Raw genomic sequence first — 17,668 nt, forward strand, 5'->3', positions numbered from 1 at the left:
GTTATGCTTGCGACACGTGCACATGTGCTTTTGTGAGTGTGTGTTATTGGACCATGCTTCTGAAAGGAACCTCTGTGCCATCAGCCGTGAAATATCTGTCCTACTGTCCCCGTTAAAGTGTCGATCTGGAGCCTGAAGTATACTGTAGCTTTATAGACATCTGTAGCACGCAGACAGACAGGCAGGACCACCATAGCGCTGTCTCATATTCTCAGCCACTTTTCCATTACCGTAGTAATTCTCGGACGCTAGTCCAGTGTACATTATACTCATAGGCTGGCTGCTTATAGGCCCGGTCCAGTGTACATTATACTCATAGGCTGGCTGCTTATAGGCCCGGTCCAGTGTACATTATACTCATAGGCTGGCTGCTTATACAGTAGGCCCGGTCCAGTGTACATTATACTCATAGGCTGGCTGCTTATAGGCCCGGTCGGTCCATATGTGTCTAAAACGTGGAGACTCGCATCTCATGAACGAACAGAGTCAAGTTCAACATGTGGCTTTGATTCGCACACGAGTGTCTTTTGAACTCACCTGACAGATGCAGCACACCACACGACCCACAGCCTGTCTGCAGAGTGCACTGCTGCTGTACCCTCTAGTGCCCTCTAGCTACAGACAGCTAACCTCTGACCCCAGGATTATCAATTACCTTGTTAGGAAACTGAAAGTGTGTGTGTGTGTGTGTGTGTGTGTGTGTGTGTGTGTGTGTGTGTGTGTGTGTGTGTGTGTGTGTGTGTGTGTGTGTGTGTGTGTGTGTGTGTGTGTGTGTGTGTGTGTGTGTGTGTGTGTGTGTGTGTGTGTGTGTGTGTGTGTGTGTGTGTGTGTGCGCGTGCGTGCGTGCACTTTCTTGTATCATGCATACTGTGTGCGTGCGCGCGTGCATGCTCTTTCTTGAATGCATTGTGTGTGTGTGTGTGCGTAGGCAGTGAGGCACGTTGTGGGTCTCAACAGGTGCACCGTTGCACACAAGTATAACTATGTGAAGACTGACACTCAGATTTGGCTTTAACTTGATGCTGAAGACAATGCCGCGGCAATCTGGAGCAGACCCATCAATCTGAATCTGAAGCAGGCGTGCAGAGGGAATACTGTTGACCCTGGCAGGCGGCCATTGCTTTGAGAGTTTATCCATATGTGACTGTCTTTATGCAATAGAGCGAGCGAATGTGCATCAGCGGGTGAATTTCATAAAATTCTAGTGAAAGAGATGTGTCTAATGTCAGGCTTATGTTTTGGAGGACTATTCTCTTACACTGAAGTATTCCTGAGTCTTGAGTTTTTATACGTAGAGATTTTATCACTGTTCTAAACGGTATCAGTGTCGTGGCATTTTTTTTTTCCCGCGGGGAGTACACAAAGCATCTAAATCAAGGGCTTCGAGACCCTGCCGTCCACTTTAGTGTGAGTCTATATGAGTCAGACAGGCTTACAACAAAGAGCTTCTTCAAACATGCAGCCTGGCCGGCATACAGAGACACAGCCCACTGCACTTTAATCAGTCTACCTTCCTACCATGCATGAATGTACACTCTGCCAGGGGAGCTATGCAGCTCTGGATGTCACAATGTGATGCCTCTTTGTGCATACAGCACTGTATGGCTATCACCAGGAGAAAATGTGAATAAAGTGGGCCATTTGCATGTTTTTACTTGGCTAATCCATAATCAGCCCATCGTACTTAATCTATGATTATGGTCTGGGGATACTTCCATGGCCTCTGGAGTTCTGAATCCATTTGAAGGCAGAATGTATCGTTTCAGAAATGCATGGTCATCAATAAAAACAAAGCTGTATTTCTTAATTCCTGAAAGGAGAAACATTTTCACCTGACACCAGCAATATATATATACGCTCTATCTCTCTGCAGGCTGCTTCTTTTGGCAGACAGCATGTTTACATTGAGGACTGGAATTTTTGATGAGACAGTAGTTTTTTTTTAATATATCGTTACAGACTGATGTCCACCCAGTCCCTGTGAGGTTTTCTGCTTCTATCTCACCATTAAGCAGTGCTCTTTAGCTGTTTTACATCTCACAGTTTTCACAAACACTGAGTGGGGCTGAACGCCTCAAGCGTAAAATGACCCGAGCTTATAAAGGCAGAATGGAGATTAGTGTGTTATGTGAGATGTCCCAGTGGAACCTAGCAAATCAAATGATTTCATATGGTGCAAGGAAAGGGACAGAGAGAGGCTGAATCCTGAAGGAAAATTCAAACAATGAAGAGAAAAAAAGATTCCTCATTTTTTTACTACCACGCCTTCTAGTCTAGTGCTCTGCCCTCACTTCATTTACACTACAGCAAAAAACTGTGAATCTGCTATTTTCGCTACTTTTAAATGTTTTGAAAATTGTTAAAACAGGTTTATGGTTTGCTGTTGAACCAGAATATCGCCATATAAGGGGACATGGAATGGCCTGTGGTCTGGCATTCATTCATGGCTTGGCTCTCTGTTGTGGTGGTGCAGTCACTATCATGTAGTCATTGTGTTAAAGATTGGAGCTTTTTGTGTTCGGTTGTCATGGATGCCGTTATGGCTGTCAGAGCAGACTATTGCTTGTGTTTGTTGTTTACGTGGGGGAATAAACAGGGTGATTTAAAGCCTTTTACTGGACAAGCATAACCCTCAACTGTTCTCTCACACACAGATCACATCACTGGAGGGAAATTATGTGTGGCTGGTGCGGCAACAGGCCTCTAGTCTGAGCCGTAATAAGTGTAAGTTCAATTCAACCGTGGGCAAATAAACGTGCAATGGAATGGGACATGTCCTTCAAACACTGAGGGCACGGGATTAACTTTCCCGGTACTGACTGTACTGTATATATACTGTAGCAGAAGACTTGGGGCAGGATGTTTAGCTGAAGGTTTGTGGATTGGCCATCTGCAGCCAAGCTTTGTACTTGGCTGCAGTTTGTGTGCCAAGAACTGTAGCTCTTGTCAATCTCTCTATGGTAATGAACAGGGTCAGACTACGGAGTTCGCTGGCCAAGCATTTTACCACCATGTTTTTCGCAGGGAGCATACACCAGGGTGTGTGCTATGTTTCTCCTCCAGCACCATTGTTCTCATTGCAGCTTATAGTTTGAATGTAAAATAGATGTTCCTCGTTCTCGGCATAGACTTTCCCTGTTGTTTGTACAGTTGCTTTGCTGCACCATGCACAACGTCACCAGCCTCTGTAATGAACAGAAGCAGGCTGTGGTTACTAGATTGTTGTACATGCGTGCGGTGGAGGCCAGTCAGCAGGTCTAATTCCAAAGCCTGGGCTGTTTTTAGAGTGCTTGTTTGTGGACCCACTTGTGGCAGTGAGGAGTGGGTTTAATTGCTGTGGTGTGTGGGGAGCGTATCATGTGGAGAGGTCACAGACAAGATGTCCCCTCCCTCTGCCACTCTAAAGCAACAGCGGAGAAGCACGCGGTTTTCATCCAAGCAGCCGCCATCGACCATCAGGAGCTCTGCACTGCTGTTTATACCGGTTGCCGTGGTGATCACGGGACGGGAGAGGGGTTCGAAGGAGAGAGTGAATACATGAAGTTGAACTCCATGCCTTTAAGTTCTTTGAGAGGGAGAGGATCACCTAGGGAAAGGGTACAACTATGTCTGGCCCCGCATGCAGGTCAACTGGGGCCATACATGAAAGTAACTCGGCTTGGTTTAAAGTTGTGGGTTATTGTGACTGTCTTAATAAAAGTGAAGGGTGTGAGTATATGTGGAACGTCAGCCTCTTGCCCCACATTTTTTATTAGACATCTGCTGGTTTCAGGCAGAGGAAATGTTTAAAACCCGGCGAGTGGATTTGTGGTGCAGTCTCTCCCAACTGTGTTCTGTCTCAATCCAAGCTCGCTTTACTTCAACAGATGTGCCCACCACTAATTTCAGCCACTCTACATGGACCGCAGTATTGTTTGTTTTCGGGGCACGGAGAAAATTGTTTCCATTTTGCCATAAACTAACAATCTTTAAGTTTTGGTGGGAGATCAGTGAATTACAGTTATTCCATTTTCTTTTGAGGGCCTATGTCCAGCTTTGAGGGTTTGTGTAAACACACACATTGTGCTAACACAACATTGAATGCCATTGACAGTGAATGGCCAGCTTTGAGTGTTTGTGTAAACACAAACATTGAAGACGAAGGTGAGGAAATCGTGATTGGCCGGAACGTGATGATGTATGATGATGTATGATGATAAGAGCGCCCCTCACTTGTGTGATTTGTTTGGTTTAGCATTGCACTTTATTGTGTTTGTTTGAATTAGATTCCATACCGTTGCTGTAGCCGACTCTTTGATCACACACTGACCCCCCCCCCCCCACTGCATCATGTCTACTGAGGCCTCATTCACACGTATCAAACACCAATCAAGCAAATGTTTGGTCGTTTTTTAGTTTTTTTGGGCCACCACAATGCTTTTCCAATGGGAGTTAATAAAGCTTTATGAAAGAATAAAGCTTTATGACTTACTTTTTTAAAACTAATTTTTGATAATGCTGAATGAGACAATGGTAATTGTTTTTATACACTTCAGAAACATAATGTTACTTGTAATGAATATGTACGGGTGACGATTCTGGATGGTGACGTATATGTGATCAGTGCCTTGTGGATTAAAGGAAATGCCTCTATCTATATGTATATGTAATTTGTACGTTGATTAGCGGTATACTGTGGTTACTTTGCGGCGTATGCACCGTCCCAGCCGTCCCGCCAATTTTGATGCGTATGCACCGTCCCAGCAAATTGTGCCTGATACGGCAGTGGTGCCAGATTACATACATGTTAACATGTATACACAGGAGCATTACCTTTAATCCTCCCAACACTAAAACATATCATCATTATGTCACCATCGAAAACCAATTACACTCTGGCATTGGGTCCTTTAATACACATCTTTATTACGTCATCATTGAGAGCTAGTTATACATATACACACACACCATGTAATCTGGCACCACTGCCGTATCAGGCACAATTTGCTGGGACAGTGCATACGCATCAAAAGTGGCGGGACGGCTGGGACGGTGCATACGAGTCCCGGGCGAAACTAGTACTTAGGCATAAGGCATAAGGAAGAACACCATCAGCAAACTAGTACTTAGGCATAAGGCATAAGGAAGAACACCATCAGCAATCAAACACAAATGTTTGATCAAACCATGTGACTCCCATTGGAAAAGCATTGTGGTGGCCCAAAAAAACAAAAACATTACCAAACATTTGTTTAATCTGTTGTGTTTGATACGTGTGAATGAGGTGTGAAGAGTGGTGGGTAGAAAACAGAGAGCACCACTAATGCTACACCACAAGAAAAGTGGTCAACAACAGTGGAGGTCGGCCTACAGTGGCCAGTAATTACGGGCGGAGGCAGTGAGCGATTGTCAAACAGAGCAGAATTTTCCTTTAATTAGCATCAATAAGTGGCTTGCAGGGATCCTCAGCAGTTTCCTTTCTGGAAACTACAATATGCAGAAAGACGTCTGTGAGTGGGAATCTGGATTAAGGCTGCACCCTCCAGAGTGAGGAGCTTATGAGGTCAATCTCCTGTCCATTTGAGATCTACACGGGGGCACATGTGTGTTTGGTCCAGACAACACGAGCAGCGAACAGCCCACTCTCACACTACCAGGCAGACAACCACTCACTCTGGCCTTGCTCTGTAATTACACACTACTGCCTGGAATGGGAGCGTGAGGTGGGGGGGGGGTGCATGGGGTAGACGGTGGCCAGACCGCTTCAAACTGTCTGCGACGCAGACCCTGCCCCTACCATCAGCACCAATACCGACGTGTGCTGGTTAAAGAGGGAAGCGAGTAAGTGAGAGGGGGGGAGAGAGAGAGAGAGTGGCATTGTGAGAGCGAGTGAGAAGGACGTGGAGGCAGAGACGGAGGCGTGTGGGGAGTAACTACTCTGTCTGGGACAGCGAGGTGGGAGGAGAGGTGAAGAAAAAAAATCCCTTTCCTGTGTAAGATTAGAGGCTCCGTCTGTGAGCACATCTGGATGGGCTGGAGGAGCTGTAAGGGCTGATCTCTGATCAGGTCAAGATCAGAGCTGCACTGTTGAGGATCAGCCAGAAATTTGCCACTGATCACCTTTGCCTGGATTCCCTGTGATCAACCAGCATTTGTGTGTTGTGCTGGTATGTGTTTGGGCAAGAGCTGATGGGTGTCTGATTCCCATAGAGGCCAGTTAAATGTTGATATCCCATCTGAATTCACCCAATCTGTTCTTGCAGCATTGCAGCAGTTTGATTGGTAACTTTAGATCCCTTCCTGGCTCTGAGGGCCAACATGTGTCAGATTCTCGCTCTGTTGATTGTAATTCAACTCTGTGTGTGTTTGTGTGTGTGTGTGTTTGTGTGTGTGTGTGTGTGTGTGTGTGTGTGTGTGTGTGTGTGTGTGTGTGTGTGTGTGTGTGTGTGTGTGTGTGTGTGTGTGTGTGCGCGCACAGCCGCACACCTCTCTTGACCCTGCACACTCACCCCTGGGTCTTATGGGTCTTATAGAGGCTCTGTTGTTAATTTGCTCTGCCCTACCACCTCTGGAAGATGTATAAAGCATATAGCAGACACAGTAGAGGGCTGCTTATTCTGTGCTTTCTGAGTTACTGGATATGAAGATGGCAGTCTCTACTCTACTTGGCTTAGTGTAACCCTACGATCCATCTTGTTCTAATTTCTTCTGCTAAAACCCTTACCTGCTCACCTGTAATTACAGAGCTACAGTCCAACCAGCTGGACAGTCCAGAGTGAGAACAGCATGTGTGGAGTGAAGTGTAGGTGTGCATGGGGTCTTTGGGGGCTGGCAGGCCCAGAGGAAGGAAATGATCAAGGTTGTTCCCCTCAGTCAGTCACCTAATAAAAGAAAAGCTGGCACCCTGGGAAAGCATACCGGTATACATGTTGGGGTGTAGAGGCAGGATCATGTTGGAAGCCTGATCCACAAACCATTCCTTACTGACACCTCTCACCTGTGGCAGGTCATTTAAGCAGAGAGAGAGAGAGAGAGAGAGGGCCCTTCTGGGCACAGGTCTCCACCAGGAGACCTGTGTGTGTGGTGTTTGGCAAAATGTTTAGGAGTGATATAAACATGTTTTTTTGTTAGTTTGTTTTTTGCAACACATTTCTTCATTTTGTTGAGGAAATGCAGAGCCAGATCACTCATAGCATCTCTGAGGATAGAATTCTGGATGAGCAGGACATGTGCAGCATTTTGTACAAAATTTTGTACAAAACGTGAAAACTTTGGAAGGCAATCTTAGCCAATCAGTGTAGAATCTGAGAAGTCCAACAGACTCGTCTTGATCACATGACTACAGAGATCATCCGATTTGTGTGAGATTTGGATGAAATCTGTGAGACAACAGAAATCGGCCTCATGGTGGCGCTATAACCGGCAGATGTGGAGGGATGCAGGGAAAAGGTTTTTCCACGGCCTCTTGTTATAGGTAAAAACAGGAATTACCCTGTTCTAGCGCCACCGTGAGGCGTGAGTCCTTGGCCTAGTGGAAATGTGCGTGTATGTATAATTTGTGTTTGTGATTTGTGGCATTTTGTTCAAAACTGACCAATCATGTGAGCTTTGGAAGCCAATCTTAGCCAATCAGGATGGAAGATGGGAAATGGTGCAGATCCGTGTTGATCACATGACTATGGAGAGTGTATACCGAATTGTGTGATGTATGGATAAAATGTGTATGAGTAATCTACAGAAATGTGTTTTGCCTAAATCGGCCTCATGGTGGCGCTATAACAGGCCGTTGAGGAATATTTGGGGCAGAGGTTCGTCGTTGGCATCCAGGGAGTGTGTGTGCAAAGTTTGGCATGGATCGGCCAACGGTGGCGGAGATTAGCTGGTAACGGACGGACGGAAGAACACACGCACGCACTCACACACGGACGGAGTGCAAAACATACTCTCTCCTCATGCCTTCGGCCTGGTGGAGACAACAGAACATACTCTCTCCCCAATGTCCCCATGCCTTCGGCCTGGTGGAGACAACAAAACATACTCTCTCCCCATGCCTTCGGCCTGGTGGAGACAACAAAACATACTCTCTCCCCATGCCTTTGGCCTGGTGGAGACAACAAAACATACTCTCTCCCCATGCCTTCGGCCTGGTGGAGACAACAAAACATACTCTCCCCCCATGCCTTCGGCCTGGTGGAGACAATAATTTACTTTATAAACCGCCCATCTACAGTATGTTCAAATTAATTTCATTACTAAAATCTGAAAAACAAAAAGTAATCTAAATCTACAAAGTGGGTGCTTTTCTGAAAAATGTTCTTCCACTGTTCAAATAGTGAAAGCCTTTTGCTATGTCTGTATGTATAGTATACTGTGTATTGTATTGTATACTTTCTATTGTATACTATTTATGAATCTGTGCTCCATGTGAAAATGGTCGTGAGTTAAATAAATGATGATGATGATGATGATGATGAGATTAATATATCACTTCAATTTGGTCTAAAAATAAAAAAGGAAATAGCTCACTCAGCACAGACACAACCACTGAGCGGCATAGAAACAGAGACAAACGCCTCTGCTGGCTGTTCATCAGCACCTGGTCACTAACGATGCTGCAAGCGCTGAGCTCAGCTCATTGCCCAGACAGAGATGGATCAGAACCTTGTACACTTTGCTGTGTTCACTCGCCATAGCCGTGCCATGCGTGTTTACTTTGGTGTTTGTGTTCACAGCTGCTGCCAGACCCCCATGTCTTCCCAAGTTTGAGTCAAACCAGTAAGACACAAGGAAGGAGGTTGTAAACATGACCTCGAGTCCCACGTGATGGACTCCGTTCTTGGTGTCTGGCTCATGTTGAAACACTTCCTTGTTGATTAAACTCTCAGAGGTCACGGGGGCACCGAGGCAGCGTTGGGGTTTGGAGCTTGCACATAATCACTTAATCCTCAATGCAGACTGTATGAAAAGGACATTAGCACACATTGCCCCCATAAAACCTCCGAAGAGCTGACAGGCAGCTACCAACCACACAATTATGAATCTCTGTAAGTTTCTCCATCTTTTCTGTTCAAACGGAGAGAATAAATAAACTGCAATAATTAATGAGTGTAGAAGATGGAATGGGTTGTGCGTGTGTGTGTGAGTGTGAGAGTGATCTGGGGCTCTGAAGAGACTAGGCTAGCTATACTGTCTTGGTTTGGCTGGGCTCTCAGCGTGAGGGGTCTCGTTTATTTTCTCTGGGAGAGAATCACTGAAGTACTGACCTTGGCTCATTAATAATACCGCTGGGGCGGGCACGTTGGGGGGCAAAAAGAGCTTGTGAAAAATGACGCACACACGCACGCACGCACGCACGCACGCACGCACGCACGCACGCACACACACACACACACACACACACACACACACACACACACACACACACCTACCATGTGCCATTGCATGTTCAGTGTGATGGCTCCCAAACTTCGAGCCCTGTACTGACTACACAATGGCAGTAAACTCCTCTGGACCCCAGGCCAGGACTGTTATAACGCCTGGTGTTGTTACAGTTAACGGCCACCTCCTACTACTAGGATGTATGGAACAAGCATGAAATATGGGAGGGTGTGCCATGTTACTGTAAGTCTATAAATCATCTCTCACAGCCATCCATCATTTTCACCTAAATACAGCTATACAGCAGGTATTGTGCTGAATGGATTTAGGTGTGTTAAATTATAGTCGACCCAGTCGCTGTGACCTTCACTTGTCTAGAGTCTCCTGTTGTTAGATAATTGAGCCTGCAGGGATTAGTGAGTGAGCAGTATGTTTGTAAACAATGGAAAAATCCATGAGAGACTGAACTCTGGGTGCTTTAACATCAGGGACCCAAGCTCAGATCAGAGTACACTTGACCCCAAAATCCAATTTGTTTGATTAGTGTGAATACTGTGTGTGTAGTGTGTACCATGCATGTTTCGTTGATCCATGCCTGGGTCTACTTGAAGAGGTGTACTCTGGTACGGGTGGTTTGCATCAGGTGTGAAAATGACGTATGTTACTTGAGTATGAAATAACATTACTAATGTGAAGGCTGAGCAGTGGGGGAGTGGAAAGGAGGGCCAATCGTAGACATGGTGCGATCGTACCTAATACGAAAACACTCTGAGCGGGAGAGAGGGAGAAAGAGCTGATGTCAGGGCGGCCTCTGGCCCTCTGAACTCTCTGTAGGGTTACTCCTCTGACAATGAGCACTGATTCCGTCACTGATGAGGGCCCACTGCAACACGGGGCCAAGGGTCAAATACATTCACAGGTTGCCTTGATCCCCCCGCTGGGGCAATTAGCACCAGAGAGAACAGAGAGTGCCCAATGGGGGGCACTCATTAGCTGTGACTCTGTTATTGTTGGTCCAGACGATGAACCGATCACGCTTAATACATGCAAGTGCATGTCTCCCCCTAAAATACATCCATTCTCACACACTTCTCGCCGTACTGTAGAGACAAAAGAATGCAGACAGTTTTAGAAATTGCTACTGTAGACTGATTGGTAGCACAGAGAGAGGGGGGGGGGAAGAGGGATGAGAGAGAGTGAGAAATGAGGTCGGCGGTGTGTAGGAGACAATTGTCCCAGTGCCAGAGCTTGCTTAATGTTTTATACAATAATGTATGGGTGGGGGGAGGGTCGTATAGTCTGAAGAGAAAAGAGGTGCTGTATAGAAAGGAGGGGGTTGGAGGTGCCTTTACTGCTGGGCGAGGGTTAGATTTCCTTTCCACAGCCCTTTTGTAATTGAATGCAGCCATCTACTTGAGCCTCACTCGAAAGGAAACTTCCTCCGCATGCATCTGCAGTGCACTCACATGTCTCCCTTTCTCTCTCTGTACTGCACTGCAGTCTTCTCATATAAACAGGTGAATATAGAGCAGGGCAGGAACCTCTTGCCACAGTACATTACATTCTTAATTAAATGACGTGCTTTAAGTCCACCTGCACATGATCCTCTGAGAAAGACCTAACTCTGAGTCCTAGACCTATTTGATACTGTATCTGGTTAGAAAGCTCACCTGGGAATCCGGAGGTCCCGGGTGTGCCAGGTACGACTCCAGCTCTCAGCAGTGTGTCCCTGAGCAAGATTATCACGTAACTGCACTCCTCTGTGTTGAGCACTCAGCTTGGGTTAGGCTGGAAACTGAAGTTACACTGCAGGATGTGATAGTTAGTCAAACTTTTGAAAGTATATCTCAAAATCGAATTAACTTATTGAAACTTGCTGAGGGCTCATGCTGGCCAACCAAAGGTTGATCACTAACCATTTGAACAACCCTCATGGCCCTTCCTCTAGCGCCACCCTCAGGCGCTAAAATGTTAACTTTGCACACAAAATATCTGTCTGGTCATAATTAATTTGTATCCCCAGTTAGAACACTAAGGATGGCAATGTTGGTTGGTATACTATAAACTACTTTTGTCTGGTTGGACATAAGGAACAGGACAGCCTTGAGGGCAGCTAGCAGAGTTTTTAGGCTCTTAGTCGTGTTATACTTCTACTTTATACTTTCTGGGCTGGATTTTGAAGGTGCGTTTTACCATGTGGTAATACATAAATTGGCCTCGCTCTGCGCACAATCGTATTATGAAAGCCTTATCGTCCCGTGTTGAACGCACACACATATGGCATACGACGTTCCTGAATATTAAAAACATCTCCATAATCCTTGGGAAGTTTGCTTTCATATGCTGTATCACACCCGATTCAAGTCTTCTTCAATAAAATGCTACGAGCGAAGACCATATACCATCGCGGGCCACAGCATTACGCACCACGCATTCAACTCATTACTCATTTCAAATATAATATAGGCCTAATTATAATTAAAATTAAAATATAATTTTACTGGTGTTTTTCAATAGAAACAAATTATTTTGAGGCATAAAGGTGACAGCATGCAGTGCAATAGGAATAATTAACCCAAATGTGACAAAGTCATGTCATGTCTTCTATGGTGCCAGCCTGAAGAAATGTAATACCACGATCCTCAAAGTGTGCATTCCGTATGTGACATCAGCTGACTGGTAAAGAGAATAGTACGGACATGTTGATTGGGTACGTCTCAAACACTCCTTATACACTCCCATGACTAATTCAAGGCCGTTTTGTGCAATCCACGGAAAGCGCTTCTTAACATGCCCAAAATTGCTATATGACATTCCACACGCCCCCAGCTCATAAAACTGTAATATTATATGTAATATTATATGACTTGCATAATCCAGCCCTCTGTCTTTAATTAATACCCTAATGTTCATTTTCCTTCTTGTCAGTATGCTCTTCATTTCCTATTTCTACAACTGACAGGTATACTAGTCAGAGAGATTATCCTAAATGTTATTACAACAGGCATATAGCTTTAAATGTGTGAGTGAAAGCTGTTTTTAAGAAAAATGCCAGTGTCCACTAACTTAGTGCTACAGGTGTCATTTCATGGTTTCCTTGACTATAGTGACTTGGCTTTGACTGCTGGCAACTGAATGGAAAGACGTGCTGCCTGGTCACTAATGAGGTGCTGAACCCATGCAGCCTGTTGTTTGTGTCAGGAGCACCTGGGCCAACCAGAGCCAGACCAGGTCAAACAAAAGATTCAGTCTCACAGCTCCACAAAGGTCTGCCCATTCAAAACATCCCAAACCCAGGGACACAAGCACCAATACTTCATAAAATGAAGGAAAGATAGAATGTGAGCTGAGGCTGCTACTCTGTACTTAGAAATTGGATGAATTAATTAATTATTATTCCACCCCAAAGCTGAGGCTGCTACTCTAGTCTGTACTTAGAAATTGGATGAATTAAATAATAATTATTCCACCCCAAAAACGTTATCATATTCTTTCTTGAGGTTCAACGTCTGGCTTTCAACAACAACAACAACAACTATGGACGTTTGCTTTAAGCCCCCCCCCCCCCCCCCCCCCCTCACACACAAGTGTGATTTTTAATATACAGTAGTACAGTCTGTATGGGTCCCTTACGGCTTGCATGGGTCATGACCCCCAGCACTGTGGGCTTTGTCCCCTAACAGCATCATTGCCACATAACGTCAGTGTGTTATCCAGTGCTATGAATCCTCTTCATTGTTTCTTTCCTTCGTCTTTCACAGACGCTGGGAACCAGCTGGTAGCTCAGGAGGCAGTGAGGAAGCCGTCCACATTACGCCGCCCACCTGCCCGCGCTGGAGAGCCAACGACATGTAAGAGAGCCACAGCTTTGTTACTGCTCCTGCCGCCCCAACGAGGACACACAGCTACATGTGTTTACAACCACATGTGCCAACACCACAAACATAACCGTATCCTCTCTTTTCCAGCTTGCCTCAATTGTAGTCGAATCACAGCTTTGACTGACAGGCTCAGCTCGCTCGAGGCAAAGGTATGGATAGCGTGTAGTATATTCAAGATCCAATTTGAGTCTATGGGGGTTAACTTGAATGTTGTTCTTACTGTTGTATTTAAATTTCCACCAGGTCCAGTTATTCGCTGCCCCTTCCTCCATGGCACATCGCCACCTACAGGGTAAAGGAGCTACTGGACCAGAATCGTCCTCACTGATGGGAGCTTTGCCTGCTCAAGGAGCTCCTGGCGAGCAGGGCCCTGCGGGTGGGTACATCATGACTCTTGGTTGGGTGCAAGTTCGTAAATATTCCACATCTCTGTTTCAGTCTGTTATGGAAATAATATCCATCCGGGTGAATGTATATCTTAGAAGTTTATTCAGAAGAACAGCAGCAAGCAAACAACATCTCTCAGTCTAGCAGGCTTAGCCTGTATCACTCAACATTCTCTCTCAGTACATCTCTCTCTCGTCGTCTCCATCCCACCAGCCCTCCTGAGCTTCTCCGTAGGTCCTCTCTTATACCCCAAAAGCAGGTCCACAGATAAACATGAGGAGGGGGGCTGTCGCCCAGCAGGGTCTCATAATAAACAATAGGTGTGACATGGTCTTTTACATACAGCTTGATCAAAGGGTTGATTGGATTAAGACAGGCTTTCAGGCCAAGGTGTCGTTGCTCACAGACACGACCAGACATACTAGCATGGAACAATATACTATATAGAATTGATTCTTCATATTTCCCACAAGTCGCAAGGTTTACTCGTTGCAACTCTCTCCACGAGCAGTAATAATTTTTCTGCTCCCTACTTGCTCTCCTCTTCTCATATCCTATTTCCTTCCCTGAATGCACACACACACGCAGGCAAACACGCGGGCACACACACACACACACACACGCTAGCGGGCGCGCACACGCACACGCACACACACACACACGATGAGCATCACATTGTGAGCTTGTAGATTGGCTATTTTTGTTGTGTAACGCCGTCGTGTGACAAATTATGAATTGGGCTTAAGAATCCACTTGTGTGCACCTCTCACTTTCAGAGTTCTATGGCTCTGTGGAAAGGGAACACTTCAGGGCATGAGAGCCCATTCCGTCTCTGGACCAGAGCCCGGCTCTACCTTCAGCTAGAAAGACAGAGTACTTTGCTGTACTGTCAAAAGAACGTTCAATAATAGTGTATCACTTTACATCCAATTACATTCAAATCAGCTCTAGCAACAAGTTCCCTCCAGTTAACCCATTCTGAACGGGCACCCATTTTGGTGTCAGCATCATGTTATGCTTTAGCTATTGAAAAATAGCAGATCTACAAGCTCATATCGCGCCACCGAGTGGCGCGATACGAGCTTGTAGGTCTGCTATTTTTGAAAAATCGAAGAACGACTGACATTTTTTTAATCTGATCTCAGGTCAGAATGGGTTAATAATGAAACTGTCAGGATGTAATAGACATTTTTAGAATCTGATCTCAGGTCAGAATGGATTAAGAGACCATCCTTGCCCTGGCCTGCAGAGCACAGTGTATACATGGTGGTAACCCAGAGCCCAGGCATACAGTGGAACTGCTGTTTCAAAATGAGCCGTTGTTACAGAAGGCTTTGTGCGTTGTCTTTCATGGTTAACTAAAAATGATCCCATCCTAATGTCTCTGAAGCCCTAATTAACAGCTCAGTGGATAGGCTGTCACCAAGGTCTAATCCAAAGAACAACAGGCCTGCTCTGCCAATGTCAGTGACCCATGACCTCTGAAATCACTCAACCCACTAGCGTTCTAACAATGGCTACGTTTACATGAAGGGTGATCATTCCGAATAAATACTTCCGAATAAAATACATCCGATGTAATGTTTTTTGCCGCGAGTTTACATGGGAAATGGTCATTCCGAATGAGTGTTTATATGGAGAAGTGATAGAAGACATGATACATGTTAATTCACGTGAAACTACGCCATCTGTTGGACACATAAAATATAGGCAGTTCATTCATTGTGACTTTCAGACGAAAGACGACACTTTGAAATCCCATCATTTCATTCCGCAGTAGTTTTGAGGCTGCTGCTTGGATAGGGACGGACATATTATGTTTACTGTCTTTTTTTCCCCACCTGCTGCGGCTCCCCTTCTCCGCTGGGAAGGTCATCATCTCGTTTTTATGTGTAGCCTACTTTATTATCTACAGCACGGCCAGGGCACGCAACACACTGATTATTATTGTATCAGGTCGCTCGTTATTTTTGAGAGAGAGAGAGTGTGAGAGAGAGACCGTTGAACACACACACACACACACACACACACACACACACACACACACAAAATGCACGAAATAACACGCTCTATGTGCAAACTCCTCGGCGCGCCTTGGATATGAGGCTTATGAGCGCCTTGGAGTTGGAGCGCAATGGAAATGAGCATGCTCAGAAAGACCAGAATGAATTTACATCCGAAGCAGTGTATACATGAGTCCAATTTTCTTTCAATCGCATTGAACATCGGAGTAATCCGGCCAGTGACATCGGAATGGTTTTTAGATCGCATCGAGCGTTTTCATTCGGATGTAAGTTTTTGTAGGTGTTTACATAACAACGTTTAATAGGATTGAACTTCTATTCGGAATGAAAAGGGGATTTAACTGCTCATGTAAACGTAGCCAATGTCACGGATATGGCCAGAATGAATTCCGTAAAAACAACATTAGTGAGTTAAGTCAGTGCCAACATAGGAATTCTAAGTCATTAGGCTAGAGACATTGCACAATCATGCCATCTTTCTGTGTCCAACACAGGTCCCCAGGGTGAAAACGGGAGAGATGGGACTTCTGGCAGAGATGGTAAGTTGAAAGATATGCTTTTTGTTAAACTTAAAACTCCCAATTTGGATTTAACCAGTTATGGCTCCACAATTGCTCATGTCTGTTCCCTCTTTTCTCAGGGAAGTCAGGATCTCGTGGGTTGCCAGGCCCCAGTGGACCCAGAGGAGATACTGGGGGGAGGGGCCCAACTGGAGCCCCTGGATCCAGGGGAAACCCAGGACCCATAGGTAAGACAATGTGTAGAATTAACAAACAGTTCCCTGTTAACACCAGATTGTGATCTGTGGGAAACAAATGAACCTTGTCTTACAAGACAAGTGTCAGTACACATGTCATAAACATAAGTCGCTGTGTTTATATTTGTTTGCTTGTGAGTAGAGAGAGAGAGGGGCCTGCAGCCCATTGTCCTTATAGCAAGAATATTCTCTTCTATTTACCAAAGACTTGAAACAGAAGAATCACTTATCAATCACAATAAAATAGACTAAGCCATGACAAACAGACAGCTCAAAAATGGGTGTCCTCAATCTACAGAAAGGTCCCATGTGGCTTTCAGCATGTGTTGTTGCTCTTGGTGACCAACCAGAGATGTTCAAGAACAAAATTGAAGCATAAATCTGTCCAGTGTGCCCGATGGTCACCAGTACTCTAGGTCAACTTTGTAAGCAAATGATGAATGCTTGTTAGGGGGAACTATAATCTGAGGGCTGCCATGTGACTTCAGTGATAATATAATAATAAATGATGAAATAACTTTACTGTAGCCGTAGGCTGTTGTTCTTCCTCTCTGTGGAACAAGGAGGGAGTGCCTCTCCTTTCAAGTTGACATATGACCCCTGCTCTGTGCCTGCTGCTGGGTAGAGATGAGATTTAGAGCAAAAGTTAAACTATAAACCCACTTTCCAAGAAGCGCCATGTGACTTCAATCTGAAATGAACATGAGCTATACATACACAAGTCCAGGCTCCTTATGATTTCCATATGCCTGTGGTGTTATTGTTTTTCGTATCTCCATTACTTCATGAGTGCCCACGGACAGTGCTATGTTTTGTATCCAAAGCTATGATCTCTCTGCAGTGCTGAATTCCATAAGAGTGAGTGTGTGTGTGTGTGTGTGTGTGTGTGTGTGTGTGTGTGTGTGTGTGTGTGTGTGTGTGTGTGTGTGTGTGTGTGTGTGTGTGTGTGTGTGTGTGTGTGTGTGTGTGTGTGTGTGTGTGTGTGTGTGTGTGTGCGTGTGTGCGTGTGTGTGTGTGTGTGCGTGTGTGCGTGCGTGCGTGCGTGCGTGCGTGCGTGCGTGCGTGTGACCGACCCTAGAATGTGTTTAGTCAAAATGTAACAGCATGTTTTTGTTACGTCAAAGTTGGAGAAGAAGCTATGAAGTCACAACAAATGACAGTGTTGCTCAATAACGAGTTGAAGAAGGTTATAGAGATCAACACGTTTTCACTGTAAAAGTGGCACGCACACATGCACGCACGCACACACTCGCGCACACACA

The 17,668-nt window shown here is 45.3% G+C and overlaps 1 protein-coding gene across 4 annotated transcripts in view; it reads left to right on the plus strand.

Annotated features, from left to right (window-relative positions):
• The window catches only part of emid1 (EMI domain containing 1), a 69,882-nt gene that overhangs the window by 39,595 nt on the left and 12,619 nt on the right, over positions 1-17,668 (plus strand). For all 4 annotated transcript variants that reach the window (XM_083784613.1, XM_083784612.1, XM_083784615.1 and 1 more), the window contains exons 4-8: positions 13,119-13,208; positions 13,326-13,387; positions 13,482-13,614; positions 16,144-16,188; positions 16,290-16,397. In XM_083784613.1, coding sequence (XP_083640739.1) covers positions 13,119-13,208; positions 13,326-13,387; positions 13,482-13,614; positions 16,144-16,188; positions 16,290-16,397 — 438 coding nt within the window. The remainder of the gene's footprint in view (positions 1-13,118; positions 13,209-13,325; positions 13,388-13,481; positions 13,615-16,143; positions 16,189-16,289; positions 16,398-17,668) is intronic.

Source organism: Protomyctophum parallelum, assembly GCF_964188405.1.
Source record: "Protomyctophum parallelum genome assembly, chromosome: 15".
Lineage (NCBI taxonomy): Eukaryota > Metazoa > Chordata > Actinopteri > Myctophiformes > Myctophidae > Protomyctophum > Protomyctophum parallelum.